General features: G+C 42.3%; 1 protein-coding gene across 1 annotated transcript in view; it reads left to right on the top strand.

The window, feature by feature from the left end:
- The window catches only part of LOC131033164 (alpha-amylase 3, chloroplastic), a gene marked incomplete at its 5' end in the record, with an annotated part of 239,132 nt that overhangs the window by 154,068 nt on the left and 59,799 nt on the right, over positions 1 to 25,265 (top strand). The window contains one exon of the mRNA XM_059222246.1: positions 8,072 to 8,194. Within this exon, the coding sequence (XP_059078229.1) occupies positions 8,072 to 8,194 (123 nt within the window). The remainder of the gene's footprint in view (positions 1 to 8,071; positions 8,195 to 25,265) is intronic.

Here is a 25,265-nt window from a genome sequence, read left to right on the forward strand (position 1 = left end):
TTCTGAATATTTTGGAGAAAAGTTTAGCCTTACTCCTATCCAAGTCAAAGGTGAAATTAAAATTGTGAATTTTTTGAATATTTTCCAGAATTTAATAAATGATTTTTTCAAAAAATTTTGGAGGAAGAAATTTTTTTTTTTTGGCTAAGTATGGATTTTTTTTGAAAGTTTTGACACTTGGTGGTAACCACAACCAACCTTAAGACAGAGGGTTTTAAGGTGAAAATTTGATTTTTATGGCTAAGTATGAGAATAAAAAAGGGGAAAATTTTCCAACACTTAGCCATTTCACAGCCCCGTTATTTTCAAAACTTTGCAAATCCTTTTCTAACTTTAAAATTTCCATTGTTTGTCTGCAGGCCTTATACATTATGAAATTCCAGGTAGACAAAGATGCTCCTCCAGAATCGAGGATGACTTCAAAGTGGAAGAACATCAGCGACACCAACCTCGAACACATCAATCTGAGGGAGTTTAAGAAGCGAATGTTTGGTCTGGACAACCTTGTGCCTACCACCATTGCGCAAAAAATGATGAAGAGTGGTATCGTGCACGCTGTCGGCTTCCTCCCCACCATGCAGTGCAATGAACTAGTAGTTGAATGTGCCAAACACTACAACCCCATCAGTAAGGATATTGTTGCACCTGATGGAAGAGTGTTGGCGAATGTCAGCGATGAGGCCATCAGAGAGGCCTTCAGGATCCCTGAGTACCACAACGCAGTATATATGACAAAGGACGAAGCTGACAGTTTGTACCATGACCACCTGGAGGAATATGATGCCATAGTTAACCATTCTTGCCTAGACAAGCCGAGGAAGGGCGCCTCCAAACTCCAGAGGAAGAGCCTAGTGCGAGCATACTTCAAGGAGGACATTGGGGACATGATTGTCCTGCTCAATAGAATAATAGGAAATCGTCAGGGAGCTCCATTCGAACCCTGGATGTATTATTTCATTAATGAAATAATCAATGGAGTAAAAATGATAGACTGGGCCTGTATGATTAGTGACAACCTAGACAGCCATTAATGAATCTGGAGGCGAATAGGACTTTCTTCATGAGTTCTTACTTGTTCTATTCTTTGACTAGGACCTACAGGTACAGAGGTCTCACTTGTAGAGGAGAAGTTGGGAACAAGGAGAACCAATTTCTATTATATGATTGCTATCCCCAGCTCCACATGGAGGAGAAGTTCCATTTCAAAAGGGCGAATGATACCTTCCTGATGCACATTACCCGGACCCTTCAAGGTGGTGTGCACCAGAGGCTCTCTCAAGAGTCTATGGACTTCATCGGTCGATTCGGGTGTTGGTACATCCAATATCCAAACTTCACTTATCTCCGAATTCAGGGATTCTCTGGGCCTCCATACAAGCTTCCAGCTTACCCTACCAACCGAGTGGTGTTGCTCGAGGTTGTGAGACAATTGGAGGAGTATATAGTGATTCAAAGGGATAAGCATAAGAAGGCAGGGACATCCTCACTTACAATTGGTAATGGGCTGGAAACATGTCCATCATAACAGGCTGCAGCCACTGTTGAGAAAGAACTGGCCTGGTATCCCTTCTATCAATACAAGGCAAGAAAGGATTTCGATCCATTCCATAGGATAAAGAAGATCGAAGGGACAACGTTTGAGCACAGACTAGATTTAGAAGACTACTGGGCTAATGCAGGCGATAGTTTCGAGATCTGGAAGAGGTTCTGGTCAAGAATTCCTTATGGTGAGAGCAACGGAAGTATTCAAAGTTGCCGATCATGTAGAAGAAAGCCTAGAACTTCAGCAGCCAAGTTTTGAGAAGATGAAGAATGAACCCTTAGTCTTGATAGATTGGACAGAGGGAGAAAAATCAGATCTAGCAGACCTCATGAGGTCGGTGGTTGAGTACTCAAGGTGGTGGGCGTCTGAAAAGACAAAACAGTTGAAGGCCAAAGGTGTGGCTTTAACTTATGAATTAATGGGAGTAGATGATACTCTGTCCGTCCATCCTTGTACCTCCGTCGGTGATGCTCGGAATCCAGAAAGTGTTGGGTCTTGAAAGAGGAAGGAGTTGGGTGGAAGCTCCACAAAGGTCATAGGGAAAAGGGTTGTAGGTGAGAGAAGAGAATCCAGCGAAAGTCACTCCATCCTAAGTGCTACTTCCATTGCGCCTAATCAGAGTACAATTGGGGAGCAAGAGATGAACATTTGTGTGATTGATGATGAAGTAAGAGTGCTTTCCCAGCCAGTTGAGGAAGTGGTGGAGAAGGTCTTCCGAACTCCAGACAGGGGGTAGATTGATGCCCCTACAATCTTCTTGGATGGCATACCAGCGAACCTAGGAGAGGCAGATGATGAGTTTGATCGGAACACTGTAGAACAATCAACCATTCCGGATTGGCTGAGAGCAAGGATAAAGGCCAAGGTTCCCAAGGAGGCCCAGTCAACCGAGGAGGTCACCGTAGCATTCTTGGAGAAGGTGAATGAACCCGCTATAGCTAAACTGCCCAAACCAGCCAGGAAGTTTTCCCTGATTCAGAGAGACAGTGCCGGATTCAGGACAGTCCAGATAGCAGTGCCCAAAGAAGGGAAGACTAGGGACAATGTCACCGTAGATGATTACAAGGTTACCACCATAGAGATGGCTAAGCCTACCCAGGACCAAGAGATCCAATATTTTGATGACTCCTGCAACGTTCTAAAGACGAGGCTGGCTCATGAAAAGGAAAAGAGGAAGAAAGTGGAAGAAGAGAACTAACAGTGGAAGAAGTATGTTCTCCATCTTACCAGCCCGCTCAACCATGAAGTCCCGACTACTCCACCACAGCCTCTTCAACAGGGATCAATGAAGGACTATGATGATATGAAGGGATCGTACACTCAAGAGAAGGAGTGGATTTCAGACGCTTTGGTACGTGCTGACACCCTGGTAGAAAACTTAGTATCGGCACGAGGCAACTTCCTTGTTGATTGATCGTATCCAGGATCTAGCATCCAATTGGGAAGAAGTAGATGAAATTTAGAATGAAATACTCCCTCACTTGAAGGTTATCCGAGGCATGTCAAAGAGGAGCTTAGTGGGTGCAGGCATCATACAGACAGGAGACAGGTACGACTTCGGCACGTGGTACTATGCTCTGGTCACTCGGATTGAGGTTCTGAAGAAATCCGTGACCAAGTGTTTTGAGACAGAGGCAAGTGTTAGAGAGATCCTGGGCAAGGTATTCCGTGTGGCGTCAGAGATCTGGAAGAAGGAAAGCCTAAGGGAGAAGCATTTACAAGCAGAGAACCTGAGAGCTAGGATTCAAGCAAGCTTCTTCGGAGATTCAGAGATGATTAACAAAGGCAATCTTTCAAAGATTACAAACTTCCTCTCCATCGATGACAACTTCCTCACCCAAGCAGTGGAGTGGGAAGGCATCCTTGCCACATGCGTCGACGATGTGGACCTCATCGACTTCCAGATTGGCGGTTTGCCAAGTGTCACCATGGAGGAGGTCAAGCTCATTGTGTCCAGATACGTTGAATCTTTGAAAGAGGAAAGTGGCCACTCACCTCGGTAAAATTAGCAGCTACGCCACTTGTCACTCTTTCATTTTCTTGAACTGATAGTATTTCGGGCAACCCTAATTAGGGTTTAGGACTTTCAATCTTGGCCCTCGATCAGTGTTTGATCTCGACCATTCATTTATTTTTGAGAAACTATATAAGGTTGCCTCCTCTCATTTGAAAAGGGTGAGGTTTTTGATGTATTGTTGCTTAAGGTCATTTCCAGATAATATATTGCATGTGCGCTGCTTTGTAATCTCTATTATTTGAATGTTTTGCATTGTTTCAATTGCCTCAACACTTAGTTAGAAATAATTTAGATTTGCTTTCATTGTTGTTAATTTGAATGAAGGATTTGATAAGTATCAATTGATGGTGTATCTCCGCTCATACTTTTGGTAAATGGATGATTTCCATTCTATCGTGCAAAGTTAGTCTGAGCCCATCCCCTGTGCATCCCAACATCTCGATCATAAGCACAACCCATTGAAGATTGCACCAGCCTTGTGTAGTTGTCCCTAGTGTGGCGAAGCAAGGTTTGGTTTCTCGAGAGCACCCAATTGACATCGTCTCTAGAATTCGTAGGATTAGATTAGCCTTCCCAAGCCCTATCTCTTTTTCCCTTTCTTTTGAAAGTCTAAATCCCAGAAAATCCCCCCAAAAAAAGAAGAGCCTAAATTGCTAAATCCATCTAAGTCCAGCAGTTCAAAAATACTTGTCAAACGTAAGTCCCCCTTGAAAATTTCAGCATACACTACCCAAGAAGCTATTCCACTAAAGTCACTTGTTCGCACATATAGACCTTGGAATCAGTAGTGATTTTTCAGGAGAGGATAGGATACCCGAGCCTAAATTGCTAAATCCATCTAAGTCCAGCAGTTCAAAAATACTTGTCAAATGTAAGTCCCCCTTGAAAATTTCAGCATACACTACCCAAGAATCTATTCCACTAAAGTCGCTTGTTCGCACATATAGACCTTGGAATCAGTAGTGATTTTTCAGGAGAGGATAGAATACCTTCGGGTATCCTATCCTAATGTTTGGTAGATGATAAAACAGACACCAACAAGTATCTGATGGTGTCCTATTTGAATATATTTGAAGCATCCCCCAGAAGATCGCACTGAGTTGGTGTTGAATTGTTCAACTTGATGGTGAGACCCAGCCCAGTAGGACTCCACCTAGTCGTTCATCCATCTTCTCGCATTCTAGGTAGTAGAGTAGACTTCCTGAACCCTGCATCTTTTGTCATTTGTTTGTCTTCCAGTTAGTTAATAGGACTTGTGATTCCAGCAAATTAGATGTTTAGGTCATTGAGTGTAAGTCCCCTTGTGATTCCAGCAAATCACATCATACCACAAAGAGCTTATCCACACGTAGAGATCCTACATAACAGAACCTTGGAGTTACTCTGACTGATCCTTTGGCGAGATCTTCAGCAGTCGGGAACTTTGTTCAAGAGAGGATAAGGTACCTTTAGGTATTTTATTCTGTGTTCGTGTGTGCATAAAAAACACATCAACACATCTTTAAGTCATTTACGGGCACCCAAATAAACTTCATTTTCCAACATCAGATTGAGCTTGTTCTGAGATCTCTTCTAAAGAGTCTACTATATTGCAGTTCATTGTTGGAGAAGGATTAGATATAGAGGTAATTTAAGAGTTGATCAACCAAGGTAGGATTAGTTTAATTTCATTCTTATCAGTCCTATTGTTTGGGATCTTGAGAAAGAAGATTTATGGCACACATGCAGTGATATATGCACTCAACAAGATCATAGTACAGATTATGTATCCCTTACATTTAGAATTCTTGCATCAGCTCTAGTGGGGACACATGTTAAGTCTGAACACCATGTTGTTCTAACCACTAGAACTTGACACTCAGGGTCGCAACTGATACGATTTGGTATTTGTATTCAGTTGATATGTACTTCAACACAAATGGACAACAATCTTTTGCAAGATCAACAGGCTTTTGATCACGAGTTACTTGACAAGCTGCTATATGGGCTTGGACATTTGTGCATGCTACTTGGTGCAGTTTGTAGATGCAGTACTCCAAGTGAGCATGACACTGGCTGTTCTAAAATGACACTTGCTGTGCTGAAATGACACTTCTATCAGGCAAACTAATGTTGTGATGTTGAGATTCAAAATAAATCTTGCATTGCATGGAACATGCCAAGTCTGCTCACCTCAAATGTGGTGTGTACGTGCTTGTACTTGTCCCGATCAAACCATTGAAATCTATCAACATGGATTACATTATGGGTTTACAGCATCAAAGAAATTGTGTTTATGTGATTGTGGGTTGATTTTCAAAGACAACTTCATGGTTTCCTCACCATGGAGTGACACTATGAGGATTGTTGCTTCTGAAGAAAGACTGAATGATCTGAGTTCAAACTTGGAAGACAATCCACTAGCCATTCCAAAGATTTACATAGCCTTACATGCCTATGTGCTTTGTGCCTTGCTGCACATTGGCAGTTTGCACATGCAGGTTGCCTATCATTTTGTGCCCCACAAAATCTGCAAAAGGTAGAAGTCAAAATCCTTACACCATTTTGTACAGTATTTTGCCATTTGGAGCAGCCACCTTCATGTTGCGCTATTCTAGTATCCACATTTGGCATGTCTAAACTGTAATGTAGCTAACCTACCATCCTATAGAGCATCCCAAAATCCCACAATGATTGAAACTGATACTTAAGAGCAGTTACTTAAGAGCATCTCACTTGTATTTAACTAATCTCCGATTGTATCTGTAAAAATATGTACCATTGCATGCATTCTGAAGGTAGGCTTTGTCATAGTTAGCAAATGCAGGAACCTCTAGAATTTTTTTACAGAACTAGCAATTACATGAGGTTCCTCAATCTCACTGCCGTTTCATCCTATTGTTGTATATATCTATTTATGTTAAATGGAAGATCATTTATGCTAATCTACTCTGTTGAATGAATTTGTGTGAGTAATTTTTAATTTCTATCATGTGTTCTGCACATGTGCATTCATCCCATAACTTCAAGATCTCGACTTTGGAGTTGTCCTTAGGGGCACCATATCCTAGGCACCCTGGGTGCAGAGTCATATAGTATGACATTATTAGTTAAATCTGAGCTCCTCCCAGTGATGAATCTACTTTAAAGCATTTGTATCTCCTTCATGGACAAGATTTTAGTACATATGCAAAACAGCAACCCTTATCTGCCCTCAAGTTTCTGCCACTCTGACACACCAGGTCAAACATGGCAAAGTTTTTCTAGAAGACATTCAATATCCTTGAAGATGCTAACCAGTTGATGGTGGAATCTGTAGAAAAAGAATGACTGACTCTATTTCATCAGTTTCATGACCTGGTAATTTAACTGGTCTCCTCTTTATCATTCACATCCTCAAGACCACCGCCTGGAATAGTCTGCATCAGAGCTATGTTCTATCTAAAGTGTGAGTCAACTATAACTTCTTGATGTGCCATGGCAAGGTCAATGCTGAAGCACTTCGGAAGTTGCCTAATAGCTAGAGTTGTATTTCTCCGTGAATCCTCTGATGAGGAGATATCCAAATTTAATACATTGAAGATGGCCCCTTCAGTTCTTTGCTAGTGGGATTCACTCAGTAAACAGTGCACAAAAGAGTAGAATGACACATGGATCAGGTTTGTCTGAATCTAGATAGTTGTTCCCTATGCCTTGAATATGCATCAAAGGATTGAAGCAGTAAAGTATATGCAAGTTGTAACTATTCCAAATTTCTATGCAAAAACTTGGACATCAGGATCAGGTTTGTCTGAATCTAGATAGTGGTTCCCTATGCCTTGAATATGCATCAAAGGATTGAAGCAGTAAATTATATGCAAATTGTAACTATTCCGAAATGCTATGCAAAAACTTGGACATCAGCCTCACACACATTTATTTATTCAATAGCAATGAAGCTATAACTATGATATGCCTTATGTGGGGCACCTTGCCTAAAAGTGGTGGTAAAATAATCATGAGTTCATACAGATGCAGCTAAGCATATTGATGAACAGTGTGTTTGTAGAATAGAATATTTGCATATAAAAGTAAGATGAAACTAATACCAAAGTCATGCAAAGTTTTTGCCTCAAGCACCCTAGAAAAGTCACTGACTTGCACTATGTATGAGATATTCCTTGCATATCCACATCAACTATTGATTATTTCTAAACATGTTGGAAAAAATGATATAGAAATACCACCATAGCAAACACAAATGATCTTCTATTCAAAGGTGATGGAAATTATATTTACCAGAAGGTGACAGGCAAGTCTGTTGGCAGTGTAGGTAGTCTATATTAACAGTATTTGCTTTAGTAATGACTTAATAGGCTATTTCTATTTTTAAAACATAATGATTTATGCATGGTACATTTGAATATAACTTCTCATGTTAAATGATACTCATATCATTTTTTGCTTGTTTCTTTCATAGTGGATTATGATAGGGAATGTTGTAGTTAAAGTTTTTGCAAGCATGTTCCTTCTTTTGAATTCTTCCTCAACAGGCACTTGAAAAATGTGAGTATTGGCGGTTATCTGATCAGAAGAGTGTACCTCCTGGGGTGGTTGGATGGTGGCCATCACGAGCAGTTACCTTTATTGAGAATCATGATACTGGGTCAACACAGGTACATAATATTGTTATATATCACTAATTGACACTGCATTAAGATATGAGAGATCTTAGCTTCATTATTGCAATACAGCTCTAAATTTTTCTCTGTTTTTGAATGCATATACAAATTTTAGAAATCCAAATTAATGATCACTTAGTTGCAGCTGTCTCAAATTGTTTGCCTTTATTACTTGATATTTATGCAGTTACATGGTAAGCTTGATGGAACAAACCTAGAAACCTGGTTTGCCAGCAACCCTTGCTGAACCTTGATTGGTCTGGGTTGGGTCATGATCCTAGTTTGGATATAGCTTGGTTCCAGATGAGGTCCACCATTGGGCCTGACCATTTGACCTGGGGTATGTCTTTTTTGCACCTGGGCCAAATTGTTAGGTCTGGGGCTGCTCCTTGCTGAACCCAGGAAGGACCCATGAGAATTTAAAAAAAACCAAAAAATCTAAAACCTAACCCACCTTTAAGTACATTTTTTGAAGAATTTTGAGCTCATTTTAAAATGACAAGGTTCCAAAAAATGTCATGTGGCATGAAGGTCCTTGTGGCCTTGAAGGCCTAAATTTGGGTTTGGTGGATAACAAAAGGGGCTCCGCCCTTTGACCTGTTGGGGGCTGCTTCCCTGAGACCTCCACTCTGGTTTTAAAAGGCAAAAAAATAATATTTGTTTTCAGATGTGCTGGATGAAAAAGAATCATATTTTCCTGTTTATTTGAATTCCATTTATTATTTATATTTTTTGGTTTTCCAAGTCAATCCTGATTCTGAGTAATGCTTTGACAAGTGACATTAGTCTTGGTGAATACTCTGCAATCTCTTTTATGTCTTGGACCCAGATTTGGTGGAAAAAACTAGGCCAAAACTTGACTATTTAAAAAATGTATTATATGTAAAAAAATGTTTCTAATGCTTTATTTGACAAATTTGAATTGATTTTTCATTTTTTTGGGCAGATGGGGCCAAATCTGCATGTCCTCACTACAAATTCATCAAAACTTACTCAGACTAGGATTTGTGAATCCTCATCAATACTCACTAAGTCTCAAGTTACTAACACCTTGCCGATGGTAAAGTGCCTTGCATAGTCAATTGGATCTATCTTAGCCAAGCTTAACTTCAATTATCACTTCTTCATTGATATGCATCAACTTGATGGAATCATCAAGCTATCCCTAGAAGATCGCACTAGCCTTGTGGAAATGTTCACTGCATGTCAAAGCAAATCTTAGTTGAGTTTCACCAAAGATTGTCCATTGCTCTTACATTCCCAGTGTTAGATTAGCTTCCTCAACCCTTATCCTTTTTTCCTTTTTTTCAAATCAAGTGAAATTCCACATTCCAACAACATTCAAAGCATTCAAGCATTCAACGTAAGTCCACCTTGTGATTCCAGCAATATCACATCAAACAACTGAGTCTATCCAAGAGCATGTCAAGACCTAACATTCGAGAACCTTGGAGTCGTCCCATTTGATCACACAATGTAGCATTTGGGGAGTCTTTGTTCAAGAGAGGATAGAATACTTAAGTATTTTATTCTGTGTTGCATAGTGCGTAAAAACACCATCAACATGACCCTCTCCCTTACCCTTATCCTCATCTGTCTGAAAATTCTTCTTTCTAGAGATTAGAGGACAATTCTTTCGAATATGACCCTCTTTTTTGCAAGGGAAACATGCATTAATGCCACCCAGGATATCAATAAAGCACTAGTATGAGGACCCTTCTAGATTCATCTCTATAATCTCAGGGATTTCCATGCTAGGAGATAGGATAGTGTAGTGTCGTAAATTGCACTCCATGTAATTCCACACTACATATGCACCTTCACTTTACACTGATTGAAGAACTCTTTTACCTTTTTGTCCTTTTGTCCGCATGGCTTGCTCCCTCACCTGCTATCTTGTCCTTTTCCCCAACCTTGTTAACTGTATGACTCGTAGATACCTACACATTGTGAAGATGTTCATGGGCCATGCTAATGTCTCGTGAATCTGTAGTCCATGGGTGGCCGTTTGAGCGTTACGCCTGTGACGAGTCCCGTGGCCACCAACGTCGGTTTCATCCCCAACCTGCTTATCTTCCCTTTCTTGCTTCATTTTGGCTCCCTAGCAACTCATTCAAGCATCTCTAACATCAAGATCACTCTCTAAGCTCTCTAGTCACATTTTCCAGCACTCTTGGCTCTTCTTCGTCCTTGAGACTCTCACCACCATTGTTATGCTTTGAGGACTTTGTGCTTCATTTTCTTCATCCGACAAGCTCTTCGCAGGGGATTTCTTCTCTTCTCTTAGTTATCTCCATTAGCATATATATTATTGCATCTACTTTCTATTATGTTATTGGTTTTATCTATCTATCTATCTGGCTGTCCGTGGAGGTGGAAACACCAAAACAGGGGTTTGACTGTGGCAGACCTCTAAACATAGCCCCAACATTTTTTCCTTTCTAGTTTGTGAGCAGGTTTTGTTGGAGAAGAGTTGCTTTGCTGGAAGCTTCATTCGCGGACTGGCTATGAGATTACTTCCTAACCCTCTTTCATTTCTCTTCTTTAATATCTATAGTCATTTTTTGCTTTCTATCATATATTTATTTAGTTTTAACTCACTTGGAACACGTATTCATCACGTTGTATTTTCTGTACAGAACTCAGTACTCTATTCGTAGAGGATGCCAACACGTTGTGCCGTCATCTACGACTTGCGCATGCATTCTCGGGCATAGAGCTAATGGAGGTCCTCAAAAGATCTCTGTGACCTATCCCGTGTTATCTACGGGGCACCTGACAACTCTGTGCTTTGTGCTCATCCCAAGTGGAGAGGCTGATTAGTGAGTCACCGAGAGGTTGATATCCACCTGTCAAAGTGGCTCATTTTTCCCCATCTACAGGTAGTAAGAACACTAGCATCCATACGGGGGAGCAAGGCTTTGGTCTCGTCTATCCTAACCACCTTGCCAATTGGAGCTGACATCTGTGGGATAAATGCCCACAAGAAGCACAAAATATTCTTGATGGTCAGCCATCTTAGGCTTGAGGGAGCCATGATTTCGTCATTAATGGCTTTCAGGGACCGTGTAAGGCCTAAAAAACACAATTGCCTATAGACTGAAATTGCTTACTAACCACATAATTTTGCATTTCATGATTTTGAAAAAAGAAGATGAACAAACCCTTTTGTATCATTCTATAGAGTGTAACATGGATATTGAGGCGTTTCCTCCAAGTATTCATAATCCATTCATCTAGAAATCTATGCAAGGGTAACTTGTTCGCATCAACAACGACCAAAAACACTACTAGACTACTAACCCTAATAGTTTCATCTTTAACAATAGAGTTCATTTCCTCATTAGGCGAGATAGTTAGAATCCTAAGGCTAGCGGAAGGGGACTTACCTTGCCCCCCACTAATTTCTTGCCCTTACCCATCCTCTCTATTGCTACACACAAAATTTTGCCTTTGGTGATATTTGATTTCGAGAACCAGAGAGAGCCTCTTTGAAAGTTTTTGTTTCATTGTGCCCAATGTTCTCAAAATGCTCATTTGTTGGGTCGACGGGGGGGTATATACCCCTATCCATCATACATCTTGCACCAAACTTTTGTCAAATTATCAACATAGAGAGCCAAGCAACATATGAAACAATCAGTTTACACAAGTGAAAGCAGATCTTGTGAAGGTGAGAAATGTAGAACTCGATTGATGGGGATGTAAGGGGGCTTACACAGTACCTCCTCTACAAACTCTCGAAGATTGTCTAGCTCTTGTTGTCTTCCACATTGCCTTCGAGTTCCACTGTTTATAAACCTTCAAATGCAAATAGCTTGTAAATATCTAAAAATATTCATGTTCATCCGCCATCTTCAAAACTCTTCAATATGTGTGGCCCTTGCAAAGCAATAGCACCTTCAGAGGATCAAGTCTTGAAATCTCAAGTTTTGTCGAAGAAACCCTAGTTCTTAAGAGGGTTTTTCACTCCGTGGTCGTTGTCTCAACAGGATATGTTTTTCAAAAATATCTACTCAAATATTTTCCTGCCAAAGAAGAATTGCTTGCCATTGGTCTTCATTGTCTCTTTACTAAATGTGGCAAACTTGCCTTGACCAGTGGTTGGAAGCTACATTCACATTTAATATTTTGGAATACATTAAATATTACTCATCCCTTATTGAATTCTGTTACATTTGACCTTGGGATATGCAAAACACAACATTTATGACTGCCATAGCTTTGATTTTAAATTTCATATCCTAGGATATCTAGGGCTCAACTTCCCAAAACCATCCCTTTGCACCAATTCGAAAAGATAAACTTTGCCAATTGGGTTCTTTTAGTTTTTGACACGATTTCATGTTTTAATCGGCCTTGTATTGGTTAGCCTTCATCTTGTTCTTGAAGGTATGTATTTTGTGTCTTGAACTTCCTCTTATAGATTTAAAATTCCTTTATCGAGCATTGCTTTGACTTTTTCTGTTGTAAGTTAAGCACCGTTTCTATTCAGCTCATCAAAGTACTCAGCCTCTCTCCATTAGCCAATTGGATAGTACCATTAAATTGCTCTAATATCCTATAAGATCTTGAGCTCAAGAGGAATACTTTACAATCACACCTAATCTAAATCGTCCTCGATAAGCTCCTTGAATCCAATCTACAAACATAAAATAATCAATGTTATTATTGCAATAAAAATCGCTGCAAAGAATGAACAAATGCTTCCCTTAAATTTATAACATTAAATTAGATATCAACATCCATGAAAATTGGGTTCAATTCAATTAAATGTAATGCACCATATTCATCTTCGGGTTTATTCTGCATATGGAATTAGACTTCTTGTTTGTTTTAGGGATTGGGGCTCTTTTACATCGCACACTATTAAAATTATATCAAATCTTTGAAAGGTTCGATGCACCAACCTATCGACCCTTATGGAAGTGATAAGTCAGCCTTAAAGGGGTTAACTTCATTTTAAACTTTATCAATGCCTTTTATCCTGAGCAAGCCTTATCAGGTTTGTTCAAGAATCCATGGATGGAAATCCATGTAAAATGAAAATTCTTGTTATCTCTATTATACCGATTGCCTTTTTTAAAAGAAGCTCTCAACTTTGATCCGGCTTATTAAATTTTTGGGGATTGCATCTATTTATGGAACATTCCATTGTTTCATATATCCTCTCAACTCCTCATCATGGCGTCCCTATTGAAATGGGTCATTGGGGTTTAATACATTTCCTTTTTCAAGAATTGGGGAACTCGTGGAATATTCCACGTCCTCATAGACTACCTGATTTCTCCATTTCAACGATTTTATCATTCGTTTTGAATCTTAATCGGGCCTAGGGCATTTTTGGAAATTACCCCTATTCGGGGATTAAACTTAATCGTGGAGATTTCCATTGTCTCATGTCTCTCCCAAACTTCTCTTTTTGTTTGTTCTTTACAATAAAGTGTTTGATTTATTCATTGGCAATTCCCCCATGCCCGTGGATTGCCTGATATCTTTCAAAGTTAGTGAGTGGCATTGGGTTCCAATGTGATTCAAGGAGTCCACGAGGAGACGAATTCTCCGACATTTCACATTTCCATGCTTTAAAATTGCTCGATCTCTCATTACATTTTCGGCATGTTGACTAGCTCAAAGATTTTGGGTATGTGGGAATTGTCCAAAGTTCATTTAAAAGTACATTAAAAGTTGGTAATTTCTAACACACGTTCAATTTGTGCATTGAGTGAGGATTCCACAACATGTAGGATATTTTGAAAATTCCTTATACTTAAGCAATCTTACAAATTCTTTAAAATTTTAACCTTACCATGGCTCATTAAAGCTTCAAATATGCCGAAGATTCAATGGTTTATAAAAGAACATAGTTCGGCCCACACACATGAAACTAAAAGCTTTGCTTGAGACTCCATTTATATCTCTAAAGGCTACGTTAATAACGTACTTGACAAAAGTTCCCTTAGTGGTAAGCCTTTTGAAAACTGTGGATTTTGATCCTTACGAGGAATTTTGGCATTTCAAGTTCTTTAGGAAATTTGGGTGTTGGAACTTTGCGTGAAATTTTCGGTTTTTTAGGTTTTCGAGGAATCCATGAATGGAGGGATTCCTTGACAAGCTTATCATTTAAAAAGTGACACCGGTCTCTTTTGTTAATCAGGAATTCCATGGGCAATAGGATTCCCCAAAATCTTGATTTTCCATATTTTAACAACCTTCTGAGACTTACGATTTTACAACTTAGATTTCAACTTCACCTTCTCAATCTTGGTTTTGATAACATCGATTTTAAATAATTACCAAGACTCAATCAAATTTAGGCCCCTAGGACCTAAAAGCATGAAATATCCCCCGTGTTTGCCCTCTGGGCGAACAGTTTAATACATACAAAGATAATACTTAACAAGAAACAGTAATGCCATAGATACCAGACAATAATATTAAACCAACAGAAAAGATACCATTTCATTCATAATCGTCATTTTGACAAGTTACATCACATGGTATATAAAGGTACCGAGGGGGTGCGAGGGACAACCGTCGCACCCGTAACTACCAACCCTCGGTTACATTACTAACAAAGTACTTCCTAATTAATTCCTTTTTATTCCCGTACGTACAATATTACCGCCAACATCATCCCCCCAAGAAAACAAGGTCGTCTCTTGACGACTGAAAACAAAATGGGATGATCAACAAAAAAAGGAATCATGACTAAGAATGGGGCTGAGGAAGCCTCCCTAGTGAGGAGGGTGTCGATGCGCAGGGTGCGGCTGCCAAGTGTGCCTGTAACTCATAGACCTGCTCAGTCCTTAGCTTCAGGTCCCGCTCTGAAACCATCTGGCACTCCATAGCTGTTTTTACCATCATCGCGGCCTCCAAGATCTCTTTATCCTTCTGCTCCGCCATCTCTAAGGCACTAGCCACGCTACTCTCCAACATAGTCCTGTCCTCTCGGGCTTCCTCCAACCATGCCCCAAGGTATCCCTCGCCAACCTCCCCTCGGCCAACACTGCTTCCAAGGTAGCATGTTATGCATGCCATGAGGCCTTCTCCCAAGCCAATTGCTCCCTGTGCAACTCCATCTGCTGGAGTCGCGCAGCCAACTCTTCCCGTGCCGACACGACCTCGTGATGTTGGGTCTCGCTACCCTAAGCAATATACTGTGTCCTCAACTCATAGTATGTCTCACGGAAGACCTGCTCTATCCTTCGCAACAATGACTGTCTATTGGTCTCGCCAACCTGCTCCCGGAGGCCCCAATCCTCCAACATCTGCAAGGTCTTCGTAGTAGGCCACCCTCTAGACTCAAAACACTGAGCAAAGTGTGTCGTGCACTTGCCCCTCATAAACCCCAGTAGCTGCTCCAACTTTCCATCTGTCCTGGCATCTCCTTGAGACCTGGCAGAGGCTACAATCCTTCGGGCTCTGACAACCATGTCCGCAAGAAACTGCTCCAATTCCCTGTCACCCTCCACTCTCAGAGATGCTAGGACACCATGCTCTTGGGCATCCTCGTGAGGACTCTGCAGTGGCTCGTCATGAGGGGGGCTCTGAATAAAAAACTCCTCGTGCCTGGGACTCAGCACCAAATCACGAATGGGTGAGTGGTCTCTCTGTACTATTCGTGAGATCTCTGGTGAGCTATGTCTCACCAAGTCCACAATCTCATGAGGGCTCGACTCACGCCGTGGGGAGAGGAATGTTGCTCCAACCGGTGCTACTCGTGCCATCTTGTACCGACTTAGCCAAGCACTCATATCCGTTTGAGAAGGGGTACCACTCCCTCCAGGATGCTCTAATGCTACCGCAACCTCACTACCAATCGTCCCGCCATTGGTCCCTACCTCTACTGCTGCTGCCGTGGGACTCCCGATGCCGACTGTCTGAGGCTCTGGTAGGGCTACCAATGTCGCGGCCACATGTGGGGGAATCATAATCACGAGTGTTCGACCTTGCCCAAAACCAGGAATCGACACTGCCAATACTGTTGCTCCAGGAAGAGTCCGAGTGGCACTTGCTGAGGCCGTTTGCTGGGATAACTCAGCCGGGGGCCGTGTGGCTGCCCTTGCTGGCACAACTACGGGAGGTGGAGGTGTGGCTGTCTGCGCAACTGTAGAAGATGTCGCCCCTGTCTCCTCCTCCACCTGCTGTCCGCCTCTAGCCACGATCCTGAAACTACTCTCGGTGCCCTGTGATGCATCCATGGAGTCCTCTGCACTCGCCTCCTCACTCGGGTCACTAGGCTCGGACTCCGACTCTGTCTCAGACTCAGACACCACCACTCGCTGCTTTCGTTTCTTGCCTGATTGTGTATCTCCACTAGGTGCCATGATATCTAAATGAACCCAATAGAATATAGGCGGCTGCCCAGGGTGTACACGACCTTGTGGTGCCAAGTGCGTGTGTCTGGTGAACCCTGAAGGCGTACGGCATCCAAGAAGAGTCCAATGGCATGGTAGGGCATGTAGAAGGTTTTGTGCTGCAGGGTCATAAATTCCTCCATCCTATCCGCTAGTATTGATGCCCAGTCGTATACCATGCCATTGCGGATGCCATTCATCAATACCACCTGTGCCATGGCAATGTCCGAAGCCCTACTGGCTCCCATCAAGTGGCTCTTCAACACATCCAGAAGGCATCGCCATACCCCCTCTCTCAAAAATGACTTCTTCAGGCCTCTTCCCTTGCTACTATGCTGGAGACTATCGAGCTCGGCTTGTGTGAAGTCGTTGCGGCACATCAACTTCAGGAGTTTATCCTGTAAATCTGGGGATATTTTCTGCCCCTTATCTACTTTCTTTCCCTGCGCTCTTGGAATACCAAAAACCCTTGTAAACTCTGAGGAAGCGAAAGAGACTGTAACCTGGCGGTGCTCATAATCGAATACCGACAGTCGCCTGTGTGTGTCGTAGGCACCAATCATGGTCCGCAACACAACCTCAAAATCCTTAATGCAAAAGATGGGCATCTGGATGGCCCATTGTACCTGTGCATGTCGTAGCTGTGCCTTCACAGGATCATCATGTGGGGTCTCGTTCCACCATTTTCTACAATCTGCTCCACTCTGTTGTGCGAATCGCACACGCATCCCCGTCTTGGACAGGGACCCCCCGGTTTGTGCCTTTCTGTCTTTGCGGAAGAGGAAGTGGATATGAAGGGTCAAGTTGGTGAGTGATGGAGTCTGAAATGTCGTCTTGATCTTCAAATGCCCTGAAATTTGGCCAAGTCTGGAATTTCCTGATCCTGAAATTTGGCTAAGTCTGGAATTTCTTGATCCTGAAATTTGACTAACTCTGAAAAATTGAGGAATCCTCCAAAAACTAGAATTTGCAATATAACTCCTGGATGTCCGAAACCACTCTCAAACATCCTGAAAGTATATATGGAATATAACTTATCTTCTTCTTTCTTATACTTAAATGTTATATTCCATAAAATGATCCTTCGGCGAGATCTTGACAAACTTGCCCAAGTGCCCAAGCTCTCACTTCTTGCGAAAAACGTTTAAAATCACTAAAATGCCCAATTTCGGACCCAGAGGCTAAAACTGCAAAATGTTTAAAAGTTGCAAAAAGCCCCCAGAGGTCCGAAAATCACTTAAGTTGTCCAATTTCGGACCCTGGGGCAAAAAGTGAAGAAGTTGACAAAACTGGCTGGAGGTCCGAAATTCACTTAACTTGCCAAAAGTGCTTTTAGGTCCGAATTTCACTTGAACGCCCAATTTCGGACCCTAGCTCCGAAATTTGAAAGTTTGTTATAAATTTGCAAAAGACCCCAATGCTCCAAAATTCGCCTTAAACCTTTAAATTCGGACCCTAGCTCCGAAATTTTAAAGTGTATCGATTTTGCAAAATCGAGCTTTAGGTTCGAAATTTCTACAGGTTACAAAAAAACGTTGGGAGCTCCGAAGTTTGTTTAAGTTCGCAAAATATGCTTCAAAACGCTGAAAGCTCCAGAAGGTTAAAATCGCGAAATTTCCAAACGCATTTATAGATCCAAAGTTTTACGAAGGGCATTTAGGTCCGAAAACTTTTCTGACTTGCAAAAAACGCTATGCTCCGAAATTTGCAAAATAGGCCAAAAGGTCCGAAAATGATAAAGCATTTAAATTCATTCAAAACACTCCGCAATTTGCAAAGGGTGAAATAGCTCCGAAATTTCAAAATATATATCAGATTTGCCAAAACGCTTTTAGCTCCGAAAAACTCCCAGTTTGCCAAAAACGCCTGAAGGGTCCGAAGTTTTCTTTAATTTGCAGAAGTGTTCAAGGTCCGAAAATTACCCTTCCGTTTGCATAAACTCCCCATGCTCCGAAAATATCTCCAATTCAAAAACGTCTAAGTTCTCCAAAATTCACCAGAAAAGCATGAGAGTTATAGTTTTTAAAATTTGTAGGAGCTCTTCAAACCTCTAGAATCGCGCTATAAGAAGTTTTCAAAACGTCGTAAACCCATTCAAAACGCCCAAGACTCCAAAGGTAAAATCACGCAGAAGTAAATCGACCAAGGATCAGATTTCACATTCGAAGAGAAAGGAGAAGCATTTTCAAGATACATCTCACAAAGAGCTTCTCAAGCTAGACATCGTAATTGAATTTAATATTTGTTAAATTAATTATTTAATTTATTTTTCAAATTAATTTAATGAAGTGAAATTGGTTGATTGATCGCAGGAGGTCATTAAAGAACCAGGAGAAGGCCTCAAACGCAAATCAAGGATCGCAATCCAAAGCCAGACGCTGAAGATTGGAAAAGAAAAGATGCAAGAGCGTTAGAACAACCGAGCATTGGGAACTGTGCCGCTGAATAAAGATGAAGTCCACCACTGGGACCAAAGACCAAAGAACACTCTGAATGTTGCAAGTTTATGCCTTCTTGAGAAAAAGCACACAGTTGGATTTAAGTCCAAAAATTCAGTTTTAAAGTTGAAACTGCTTTACTGTAAATTGCCTATGGGTCCCGTGCAAGATATTTTTGTGGATAACTATTCCCAACCACCAAGAAGATTGGATAGACTTGAATTAAAGCCAAATAGTGGCAGGGAATTGAGATAGTTGCTGGTTGGATAACTAAGAATTAATTCGGCATGGGTTAAAGCTGCCAGCTTCTGGAAGGCAGATCAGGACCCTTGGATGCAGTCCATCCTGGCCTCTGATTCAAAATTGTAAAACTATAAATGGTAGAGGCCTTTCTTTTGTAAAGGGTTAGATAGTTAGATGGTTGGATAGTGAGATAGTTAGATTTTAGAGTTAGAATAGGTTAGATTTCAAGCAGTAGCATAGAGATGTTGCAGAAATTGTTGTAATAGGCAGCTGAAATCAATATATAGACATTGAATTGGTGTTTGTCTTGTTTTCATCCTGTTTGCATGGTTTCTCTCAGCATTTTAGATAGATCTTTCTATTTTGGGTGTGCAGGTATTTGATAGATTCAAGCTCATACCACTGAGGATATATTGATTGTGTATCCTTTTGTGTGGTTAACCTGAGCCTTCGATTGTGCTTAGTTCAATTGCAGGTGTCCGTTTGAGCTGCGCTAGAATTGGGTGCTTAGCCGTGCGTCTCCAGTCTGAAAATCTTCCAAGTCCCTTTGAAGATTGCACCGTTCTTGCAAGGTTGTGAGCTATTCTGGCCAAGCAGGAATTGGTTATGTTGAATCCGTCTACCCGCATGCCCGTGTTGTTAGTTTTAGATCTCCTAACCCTTTCCTTTTGCTCTTTATTGCGTAGTTCGAGAATCACAGTAGACTAGCTTGTTGCAAATCGTAAGTCCCCTTTTGTTTCCATCAAAAAACACATCAAGCCACTGAGAGATCCCGCAGTCAAGACCTGACAGAGAAACCTTGAGGTTGTCTCCTTTGATCAAACTTAGAAAGCATTAGAGACTTCCTTATCTCAAGAGAGAGTAGGATAATCAGTTGGCTATTCTATTCTGCATTGGCCGTATGGAGTTTGCAGCAATGCGATTTCAGACACGTCAACACACTCAAACCCTCGAAGGTAATGGTGTCCATGGTCACATCATTCTTCGTTGCCATCTGTTGCTGCACTTTGGGTTGCACCTTTTTGCCCTTGCTTTTGCTGATGTTAGCCATGCCGCCCTTGACTTTCACACCGGAAGGCAGAATCCGAATAGCTTTCTTGTTCGCAGAGGTTGACGACACTGTAGCAGGTAACTGCTGCAACTGTCTTTGCCAATTCTTTCCACCGCTGGGGACCATTAAATGATTTTTCTTTTTGTCTTTGGTGCCCTTTAAATATAAAATAAACAGGGTTAGGATAACAAAATTCTGCACGTGCTTACTCTCCTAACGTGGGACCCTTCTGTTGATGGCGAACCACTTCCATCGGTCAGCAAATTCTTGGTGCGCGACGATCTGATTTCTTTTCCTCTCCTCTCTCTGCGATACTGACTGTACGATACGTGTTTGCCTTCTTCAAACTGCCCACCTTTTAAATGCCTTTCGTCTGGTAATAGAGACCGTACGATGGTGTCCTCAATACCCTACTGTACGGTGGTGTCCTCAATACCATATGATTATGCCGCGTTTCTGTTGTACGTTATTGTGACTTCCGTACACCGTACGATATTTGATTATTGCTTTGTACGGTGATTTTATGTCATGCGTTGGTCTTTTTCACTATATGGTGCTTGTCTTTGTCTTCGACTCGTCGTATGGTGTGCAGATATGATATAGACCATATGAAGGCATGTTCTCCTCCACTTGCTGCATGGCGTACGGTTCTTACCCGTACGGTAATGTTCGCTTGTCACCGTGTTGTGACCACACCCACACGCCATTATTGCCTTTTTGTACGGTGACCACACCCACACGCCGATATTACCCACTGTACGGCGCCGTTTATTTCACTTCGCCGTACGGTGTTTTCATATATATTTTTCTGTCGTACGGTTAATATACATCGTACGAAGATTTTCCGATTTTAGTTTTATTTTTTGTTTATTTCTTTTTCGTCGTACGGTAATGCCTTTTTGTCATTTTTTAAAATTTTTTATTTTTTATTTTTTTTTATGTGCAAAAAACTTCAAAGTAACTCTACGGGAGGATTCGGGGTCTATCAATCGCCTCTACTCATGGTATGGTTTTAATTTGGACCCATTCACAACCTCCGACACTTAGCGGCCCTCTAATGTCCATAACTTGATCGACCCATTTTCAGCCACCTCTCGGATTGTGTATGACCCTAACCATCTTACTTCGAATTTGCCTGGTTTAATCTCATTGCGCCCATTATATTTCAGTACCAGTTGGCCCGGTGCGAACCTTATTTGTTTTGAGTGCTTGTCGTGCCACAACTTCCTCCTTTGTTGGGATGCCTCCGCAGCCCACTGGGCCATCATTCTTTTCTCATCCAACTTTTTTAATACATACAACCTCTCTCTTAGGCTTTCCATATCCCCCAGTCTGTTTTTGATTGCAATACGGAGGCTTGGCACCATAAACTCGGTTGGTACAATAGCTTCTTGCCGGTACATCAGTTGGAATGGAGTTTGGCTTGTGGTCACCTTGTAGGTGGTGCGATAGGCCCACAAAACCGAGGGTAATTTTTCCTCCCAGTCTTCCCCCTCGACTTCGCACAACTTGTAAATCACTGCAACGAGAATCTTGTTGGTGGCCTTCGCCTACCCATTCGCTCCTGGGTAGTAAGGGCTGGACAATGAATGAAAATTTTTGAACTCAGTAGTGAGTAGCTTGATGACATGGTTGACAAAATGTCCACCCCGGTCACTGGTCAACTATATGGGGATGCCATACCGTGTAATTATCTTTTCGTAAATGAACTTTGCAGTACTCAAGGCCGAGTTGTCAGGCAAGGCCCGTGCTTCCACCCACTTTGTTAAGTACTCTATGGCAACCACAATGTAGCAGCACCTCCTGGCACGACTAGCCTTGAGTGGTCCAATAAAATCCAGCCCCCAACGCTCAAATAACTCTTGAGCATGTGAGGGGTTGAGTGGCATGAAATCCCTCTTCAATGGCTTGCCGACTCTTTGACATGTGTCGCAACCCACTACCCATTCTCTGGTGTCATTATACAGCGTGGGCCACCATAGACCTACAAGTAGCACCTTTCGTGCGGTAGTGTCCGGTCCTATATGGCCTCCCCGCGGGCCCCTCATGTGCCTCCTTCAGAATGCTAGGCACCTCTTCCTCCATCACACATCGATGCAACACCTGGTCGGGCCCCATTTTGTACAGTAATCCATTAGTCAACTGGAATGTACCGCTTCTTAACACCAGTTTCCTCCATTCTCCAGGTGGCATACCTTGCGAGAACACGAAGGTGGAGAGATATTCCACGATAGCAGTATACCATGATGGCAGTACTGCGATCTTGAACAGGTGAGCATTCGGAAATTCATCATTAATTCCCTTTGGCGGCTCTCCCGACCTTATCTTGGATAATTGGTTGGCTATCACATTGCTTTTTCCCGGTTTGACAATGATGATGAATGTAAGCTCCCGCAACAAGAGTAATCATCTGCTGATCCTTCCTTGAATGATTGGTTTGTTGACCAGATACATAAGCGCTTGGTGATCCATGTAAAACGTGAATGGCGTCGCGAGAAGGTAATGTTTGAATTTCTGCACAACATAGACCATTCCTAGGGCCTCTCGCTCCATTGTGCTATAATTCTTTTCAGCCTTAGACAATAATCTACTCGCAAAGTAGATTGGATGGTCCAGTCCATGGTCACCCACCTGAGCTAATGTGGCACCAATTGCGAAATTAGAGGCATCTACGTGGACATGGAACTCCCTGTCCCAATTCGGATATGCGAGGATGGGGGCCGCCCCCAGCCTGGTCTTCAACTCTTCAGAAGCTTCGCCGTCCGAAGTCCCCCACGTGTACGGCTCACCCTTCCGAGTTAGTTTATCCAAGGGGTAGGATATATTAGCAAAATTCTTTATAAACCTTCTATAGTAACCAATGTGACACAAGAAGGATTTTACCCCTGTGACATCTATGGGTGACTCCATCTCCACGATCACTCGGATCTTATCAGGGTCTGTTTTTAGCCCTGCTTTACAAACAATGTGCCCAAGCAATTTTCCTTGCGACACCATAAATCTGCACTTCTTAGGGTTGAGTGCCAACCTTGCCCTCCGGCATCTCTCCATGCATTCCCTTAGGGCTACTAGATGTGTGTTCTGCCCGTTGTAAATCGACCAATTGTCGAGGAAAGCCTTAAAGTTTCCCTTCGGCATCTCTCCATGCATTCCCTTAGGGCTACTAGATGTGTGTTCTGCCTGTTGTAAATCGACCAATTGTCAAAGAAAGCCTTAAAGTTTCCCACATACATCTTATCAAAGATGTGCAGGATGATCCTCTGAAAAGTTGCATGCGTGTTGCATAGACTGAATGGCATCTGTTTATATGCGTACACGCCACCCTCCACCACGAAGGTGGTCTTGCGCTTATCCTCCTCGGGGATGGATATTTAATTGTATCCTGAAAACCCGTCCATGAAGGAATACATTTCGTGGCCGGCTACCTCTTCCAGTATGCTATTCGTGAAACGAATAGGAAAAGGATCTTTGATGGTGATTGCATTTAGGCACCGAAAGTCGACGCAGATCTGGATTTGATTAGCCTCTTTCTTCAAGGAAATAACAATCACAGACACCCATTCGCTAGTTTGGACCCGAAAAATGATGCTAGCTAACATTTTTTCTATTTCCTCATTCACTCTTGCGACATAGTTTCTGTTCATCCGGTACGACCTCTTCCGCACCGGCTGGGCTCCAGGTACCAGTTGAATACGATATACACACATCTCAGGGGGCACTCCTTTCAGATCTTTATATGTCTAGGCAAAAACATCCTTATACTCCAAAAAGATTTTGAAAGCTGCTGCCTTCAACACAGGATCCCAATCGTCCCCGACCAATATGTTTTTAGGGCCTTTCTCTGTTCCTAGATTGGTCACCTTTAACTTGGACTCCTCATACTTGATAGGTTTGTCCTTCTCAAACTGATGCGCTGAAGCTTCATCCACTCGGGCCTCCCCTTCTCTGTATTCTCCATACTCAGGTGGAAACACAATATTCTCCTCCGACTCTTCTATCTAGAGAATGTTGCATTGGGACAGCTCATAATCCTCCATCTGCCAATGGAAGAGTCCATTCAATGAGGAAATGTCGTCTTTTGAGCAGCCATCGAGTTCAAGCACTCCATTATTTGGTTCCATCTCATCTCTGCCTTCGTAGGAATCCCACTCCCACCTGTTTGAGTCTTCTGAGTCAGAGTCGAATGATGCAAGCTCCTCGCTAACAACTTGGGTCCTCATATCAACAACGTAGTTCCGCCCCCCTTTCTCCATGGAAAGGGTGTTCTTCCAATTGTGGTTCACTTTTGCTGTGACCAGCGACCCTCTCCCTAAGATGGCGTCATAGCCCTTCTTTTTAAGTGGAAATACCACAGAATTTAGTAAGAAGTGTTGTGTGCCAATGGTCACAGGTTGGGCCATCAAGGTGCCGAGTGGCTTGATATCGTGCTGGTCTGCTCTCACCAAATTGAATGTGGGTGGCCATAGTGTCGGCTTCTCGAGCTTCTTCCATGTATCCTCCAACAGCACATTCACCCAGATCCTCCGTCCACGATGGTGTCCTTAAGGATAGTCCCGAGGATTCCCATTTCCACCACTGTAGGATGCCGACCACTATTTAAGGCCAACAACATTGGATCAGCCGAAGGGCTGACCAGGACTTCCGTTTGGGTCACACTTGAAGGTGTGTGTGCGGTGCTTTGTACGGTACTGAGAATGGCGGTCCTTAGCTGTGGCATTGTGTCTAGAAGGTCCTTCACCCTTATCGACACCTCCATCTGCAAGACTTGCCCAATAGCGTTCTTTTTTGCTTCAGTACGGGATGAGGTACTCACTACCTCTGCATTTTTTCGTCGTTCTGTCGTCATCTCCCGCTCAATGTTGGCCTTTGCCTCCCGTAATCTCTCCTCTGTACGGGGGTCGGGATAAGTGGCCTTCTTGGCCTAAGCATGGGTGATTGCTAGCACTTCTTTATCATCGTCGATTTTCTTGATA

Source organism: Cryptomeria japonica, chromosome 6, assembly GCF_030272615.1.
Source record: "Cryptomeria japonica chromosome 6, Sugi_1.0, whole genome shotgun sequence".
Classification (NCBI taxonomy): Eukaryota; Viridiplantae; Streptophyta; class Pinopsida; order Cupressales; family Cupressaceae; genus Cryptomeria; species Cryptomeria japonica.